This window comes from Equus caballus, unplaced genomic scaffold (assembly GCF_041296265.1).
Source record: "Equus caballus isolate H_3958 breed thoroughbred unplaced genomic scaffold, TB-T2T haplotype2-0000440, whole genome shotgun sequence".
Classification (NCBI taxonomy): Eukaryota; Metazoa; Chordata; class Mammalia; order Perissodactyla; family Equidae; genus Equus; species Equus caballus.
Genome location: NW_027222395.1, coordinates 1,655,587 through 1,662,278, shown reverse-complemented (window position 1 = coordinate 1,662,278; position 6,692 = coordinate 1,655,587). Strand labels below are relative to the sequence as shown.

The window sequence follows — 6,692 nt, the reverse complement described above, 5'->3', positions numbered from 1 at the left end:
CCACTGAGGGATCATTACATTCCAGAGGGCAAACTTCATTCATGTAATTATTTCTTATTATGTAGTTTATTGTTCCAGAACCATTCAATTGTTTACTATGGAAAAAACCAAAACTACCTTATTTTTCTGTCCCAGAAGACAATTAGTGTGTTTTCTCCTTGGAGAATCCCTGTGGACTCCAAGACGAACTTGAGAACCTGTTATTAGAGTCCAAGTGCTCAAGATTCACAGCACACCTTAATTGAGTGAGCAGTTCATTTCCACAGGTAAGAGGAAAGTTTTTAATCTCTTACAAAATATTTTAGAAGCTATAACCTTGAATGTAAAACTTCATTGTATGTTTTAGTATTTGAATCTGAATTATAAATTTCTAGTTAGCTTAGAATTGAATTAAAAAATGAATTAGGGAACTCCAGGTAACATAGGAGGGCAAATAGGAGAGATTTCCAAAACATTTAGGTCAATAGAGCTCTAAATCAGAAATTTGCTTTAATTTCCTTGTTGGAAGATAACAGTTAGAATAAAGGTAGTAGGAAAAACTTGCTACATTTAAAATTTAAGAAAACTATTCAATAGAGAGAAAATTAACTATTAGCCAGTCATACTTATATGCCATCGGGGGACCATAGACTTTTTTCCAATGGAGGGATATAAATGAATTTTAAATTTATTTCATTAGTTAGCTAGCAGATCTAGAAAACACTTCTAAGTTTTGTTTTCTTTTGTTTTAATATCATGGTACTTAAGCTTGATGACTTTATAAAATAATTCAAAAACATGCAGATGTTCCCTCGCGTTATTTCTAGGGGATACCCATTTCAGAATTATGGCAGGTCACAATAAGTCTGCAATATCGTCAAGTGGAAATAGCTTAACATGTGGCAACAGAGAAAGCTGCACTGAATTCTGGCTCTGCTAGGAACTTCTTATGTGAGCTTGGTCAACATATAGGTCTAGCTGGTCCTCAGTTTTCTCATCTACAAACAGATGCTGAATGATTTAGTTGCAGGTTGCTGTGTGGATTACATAGGATAATGTACACAAAATTTCTACCCTCTACTAGCCACTCAACAATGTGTGGTAGCTACAGCCTTAGTTTTCCTTCTCCTCAAGCTTGGTGCCTGAAGTCATGTTCTCACGGACATCTGGTACTTTATGTTTTCTGAACGTATGATGGTTGAGGAACTGATATGATTTTAGTTTTCCAGAATTATCATGTTTTGTTAAAAATTCAACATGTATATTTTCTTTCTAGTCTCTATCTCTTAAAGTGAAATCAGCTAAATGTAAACAAAATAAGTTCTAATTTCCTTAAGTATTAGTTGACAGATATGCCTCTTTGAAGAACATATTGGAGGGAATAAATAAACCCCATGCTTTTTGTCTATCCTTCCTCAGTTCCCTACAGTGAATTACCCTAATGGGACACAGTTGAGAATAAAATGTATCTTCATTTATAAACCACCTTCTTTCCCTAGAGATAAGATCAGAGCTATCAAGGGCTATAAGAAAACTATCATGGACAAAATTATCAGGGGAATTTAAGAAAACATACAATTATTTTACTGACATTCCCAAAGTCAGAATGTAACGACACAGATGCAATATTAAGTTGCCTCATACCATTTAAGATTGGGATTCACTGGGACTAATCTCATGAGAGTGGTACACTCATTTGTCTGTGAATTTTAAGATGATATAATATGAAGACAGTACATACTAAATTTAATAGAAAATAAACTAAAAATTAAACCAGGTAATTGGCTTTTTGTTTAAAGATTGGAAGCTGAACTAACATCTGTTGTCAATCTTCTTTTTTTGCTTCTTCTCCCAGAAGCCCCCAGTACGTAGTTGTATATTCTAGTTGCAGGTCCTTCTGGCTCTGCTTTGTGGGACGCTGCCTCAGCATGGCTTGATGAGCTGTGCCATGTGTGCACCCAGGATCTGAACCAGCAAAACCCAGGGCCGCTGAAGCGGAGACTGCAAACTGAACCACTTGGCAATGGGGCTGGCCCCTAAATTGGCTTTTTCAACATGGCAAATTTAGTTAACAACTGAATGAAATAATTTCTTTAATTTATTTATACAGGGTAATGCATCCACTTTGACTCAACTTCTGCATCACTGCCTGTTTCTTCACTGCTAAGGATTTCAATACACCATCTCAGAAAAAAAAATGAGACTATATTGAGTGGGTTTTATTTTAAAAAATATTGCATTTAGAACCTAAAAATGAAAACTGAAATGCCAGGGTTCCCATCAGACATAGATTTATGCATGATCCAGGTGAAGAATATGACTGAAGTTACCACGTTTATATTGACGGGCTTCACAGGTGATTTTGATGTGCAAGTCTTCCTGTTTTTGCTATTTCTAGCAATCTATCTTTTCACTCTCATAGGAAATCTGGGATTGATTATATTGGTCATTAGGGATTCCCAGCTGCACAACCCTATGTACTATTTTCTGAGTGTGTTATCATTCTTGGATGCCTGCTATTCTTCAGTTGTCACCCCAAAAATGTTGATCAATTTCCTGTCAGAGAACAAAACTATTTCCTTCCTTGGATGTGCAGCACAGATGTTTTTTGATGTTACTTTTGGGACCACTGAATGTTTTCTCTTGGCTGCAATGGCATATGATCGCTATGTAGCAATCTACAACCCTCTGTGGTATTCAGTTAGCATGTCACCCAGAGTCTATGTGCCACTCGTCATTGCTTCCTATCTTTGTGGCATTTTGAATGCTTCAGTGCACACAGGGGCCGCATTTAGCCTAACTTTCTGTGCATCCAACGAAATTAGATATTTCTTTTGTGACATCCCTCCAGTCCTCGCTATTTCTTGTTCTGACACTCACACAAACCAGCTTCTAGTCTCCTACTTTACGAGCATTATTGAGATGGTCACTATCATGATTGTCCTGGTTTCCTATGGTTTCATTCTCTTGGCCATTCTGAGGATGCATTCTGCTGAAGGGAGACAAAAAATCTTTTCTACATGTGGCTGTCACTTAATTGGAGTGTCCATTTACTATGGAACAGTCTTCTGCATCTATGTGAGAACAAGCTCCAGTTACTCTTTGGACCAGGACATGATAGTGTCTGTGTTTTACACCATTGCCATTCCCATGCTGAATCCCATCATCTACAGTTTAAGGAACAAAGATGTAAAAGAGGCAACAAAAAGGGCTTTTGGGAAAAATTGGTTTCTCAATAAAGTATACTCTTCACATTAACTGTTACATTGAAACCAATGAAGATTACTATCCTTTGTCTCCATATCAAAAAGTTATGATACAAGTATTTTTTTTACTACTTTTCTGTTCTTCTCAGGAATTTTTTTTTATTAATGTTATGATAGATTACAACCTTGTGAGATTTCAGTTGTACATTTTTGTGAGTCATATTGTGGGTACACCACTTCCCCCTTTGTGCCCTCCCCCCACCCCCCCCATTTCCCTGGTAACCACCGATCTGATCTCCTTATCAATATACTAACTTCCACCTATGAGTGGAGTCATATAGAGTTCGTCTTTCTCTGACTGGCTTATTTCGCTTAACATAATACCCTCGAGGTCCATCCACGTTGTTGTGAATGGGCCAATTTTGTCTTTTTTTATGGCTGAGTAGTATTCCATTGTGTATGCATACCACATCTTTTTAATCCAATCATCAGTTTCTGGGCATGTAGGCTGGTTCCACATCTTGGCTATTGTAAATAATGCTGCGATGAACATAGGGGTGCAACGGACACTTGAGATTTCTGATTTCAGGTTCTTAGGATAGATACCCAGTAATGGGATGGCTGGGTCGTAGGGTATTTCTATTTTTAACTTTTTGAGAAATCTCCATACTGTTTTCCGTAGTGGCTGTACCAGTTTGCATTCCCACCAACAGTGTATGAGGGTTCCTTTTGCTCCACAACCTCTCCAACATTTGTCGCTCTTGGTTTTGGATGTTTTTCCCAATTTAACGGGTGTAAGGTGATATCTTAGTGTAGTTTTGATTTGCATTTCCCTGATGATTAGCGATGATGAACATCTTTTCATGTGTCTATTGGCCATATTCATATCTTCTTTTGAGAAATGTCTGTTCATGTCCTCTGCCCATTTTTTGATCGGGTTGTTTGTTTTCTTGTTGTTAAGCAGTGTGAGTTCTTTGTATATTATGGAGATTAACCCTTTGTCGGATAAGTGTCTTGTAAATATTTTTTCCCAATTAGTGAGCTGTTTTTTTGTTTCAATCCTGTTTTCCCTTGCCTTGAAGAAGCTCTTTAGTCTGATGAAGTCCCATTTGTTTATTCTTTCTATTGTTTCCCTCAACTGAGGAGTTTTAGTGTCCAAAAAGATTCTTTTGAAACTGATGTCAAAGAATGTACTGCCTATATTCTCTTCCAAAAGACTTATTGTCTCAGGCCTAATCTTTAGGTCTTTGATCCATTTTGAGTTTATTTTGGTGTGTGGTGAAAAAGAATGGTCAATTTTCAATCTTTTGCATGTGGCTGTCCAGTTTTCCCAGCACCATTTGTTGAAGAGACTTTCTTTTCTCCATTGTAGGCCCTCTGCTCCTTTGTCGAAGATTAGCTGTCCATAGATGTGTGGCTTTATCTCTGTGCTTTCAATTCTGTTCCATTGATCTGTGGACCTGTTTTTGTACCAGTACCATGCTGTTTTGATCACTGTAGCTTTGGAGTATGTTTTGAAATCGGGGATTGTGATTCCGCCGGCTTTATTTTTCTTGCTCAGGATTGCTTTAGCAATTCGCGGTCTTTTGTTGCCCCATATGAATTTTAGGATTGTTTGTTCAATTTCTGTGAAGAATGTTCTTGGGATTCTGATTGGGATAGCATTGAATCTGTAGACTGCTTTAGGTAGTATGGACATTTTAACTATGTTTGTTCTTCCAATCCATGTGCAAGGAATGTCTTTCCATCTCTTTATGTCATCGTCAATTTCTTTGAAGAAAGTCTTGTAGTTTTCATTGTATAGATCCTTCACTTCCTTGGTTAAGTTGATGCCAAGGTATTTTATTCTTTTCGTTGCGATTGTGAATGGGATTGAGTTCTTGAGTTTTTTTTCTGTTAGTTCATTGTTAGTGTATAGAAATGCTACTGATTTATGCACATTAATTTTATACCCTGCTACTTTGCTGTAGTTGTTGATTATTTCTAATAGTTTTTCTATGGATTCTTTGGGGTTTTCTATATATAAGATCATGTCATCTGCAAACAGCGAGTTTTACTTCTTCGTTACCTATTTGGATTCCTTTTATTTCTTTTTCCTGCCGAATTACTCTGGCCAGCACCTCCAGTACTATGTTGAATAGGAGTGGTGAAAGTGGGCACCCTTGTCTTGTTCCTGTCCTCAGAGGGATGGCTTTCAGTTTTTGTCCATTGAGTATGATGTTGGCTGTGGGTCTGTCATATATGGCCTTTATTATGTTGAGGTACTTTCCTTCTATACCCATTTTATTGAGGGTTTTTATCATAACTGGGTGTTGGATCTTGTCAAATGCTTTCTCTGCATCTATTGAGATGATCATGTGGTTTTTGTTTTTCATTTTGTTGATGTAGTGTATCACGTTGATTGACTTGCGGATGTTGAACCATCCCTGTGTCCCTGATATAAATCCCACTTGATCATGGTGTATAATCTTTTTGATGTATTCGGTTTGCCAAAATTTTGTTGAGGACTTTTGCATCTATGTTCATCAGTGATATCGGCCTGTAGTTCTCCTTGTTTGTGTTGTCCTTGTCAGGTTTGGGGATCAGAGTGATGTTGGCTTCATAGAATGTGTTAGGGAGTACTGCATCTTTCTCAATTTTCTGGAACAATTTGAGGAGAATAGGTATTAAGTCTTCTTTGAATGTTTGGTAGAATTCTCCAGAGAAGCCATCTGGTCCTGGACTCTTATTTTGGGGGAGGTTTTTGATTACCGTTTCTATTTCCTTACTTGTGATTGGCCTATTCAGATTCTCTACTTCTTCCTGATTCAGTTTGGGGAGATTGTAGGAGTCTAGGAATTTGTCCATTTCTTCCAGGTTGTTCAATTTGTTGGCATACAGTTTTTCATAGTATTCTCTTGTCATCTCTTGTATTTCATTGGTATCTGTTGTGATTTCTCCTCTCTCATTCCTAATTTTATTTATTTGCGATTTCTCTCTTCTTTTCTTGGTGAGTCTGGCTAAAGGTTTGTCAATTTTGTTAATTCTTTCGAAGAACCAACTCTTTGTTTCATTGATCCTTTCTATTGTCCTTTTTGCTTCAATATCGTTTATTTCTGCTCTTATTTTTATTATTTCCCTCCTACTGACTCTGGGCTTTGTTTGTTCTTCTTTTTCTAGTTCTGTTAGGTGTCATTTGAGGTTGCTTATGTGAGCTTTTTCTTGTTTAGTGAGGTGAGCCTGTATTGCGATGAATTTCCCTCTTAGGACTGCTTTTGCTGCATCCCAAATGATTTGGTATGTCGTGTTCTCATTTTCATTTGTCTCCAGACAAAATTTGACTTCTTCTTTAATTTCTTCAATGATCCATTGTTTGTTGAGAAGCGTGTTGTTTAGTCTCCACATTTTTGCACCTTTCTCTGCTTTTTTCTTGTAGTTGATTTCTAGTTTCATAGCATTATGATCAGAAAAGATGCTTGATATTATTTCAACTCTCTTGTATTTATTGATGTTTGCTTTGGTTCCCAA

General features: G+C 37.1%; 1 protein-coding gene across 1 annotated transcript; it reads left to right on the top strand.

Annotated features, from left to right (window-relative positions):
- Positions 1-2,229: 2,229 nt before the first annotated feature.
- LOC138923060 (olfactory receptor 5T1-like) lies at positions 2,230-3,237 on the top strand. Its single transcript, XM_070259649.1, has one exon. It carries the CDS (start codon positions 2,233-2,235, stop codon positions 3,235-3,237), a length of 1,005 nt encoding a protein of 334 aa, XP_070115750.1. The 5' UTR covers positions 2,230-2,232.
- The last annotated feature ends 3,455 nt before the right edge of the window (positions 3,238-6,692 follow it).

Coding starts and splice junctions, on each gene's coding strand:
- LOC138923060 (XM_070259649.1), top strand. CDS start 2,233: ATGAAAACTGAAATGCCAGGGTTCCCATCAGACATAGATTTATGCATG.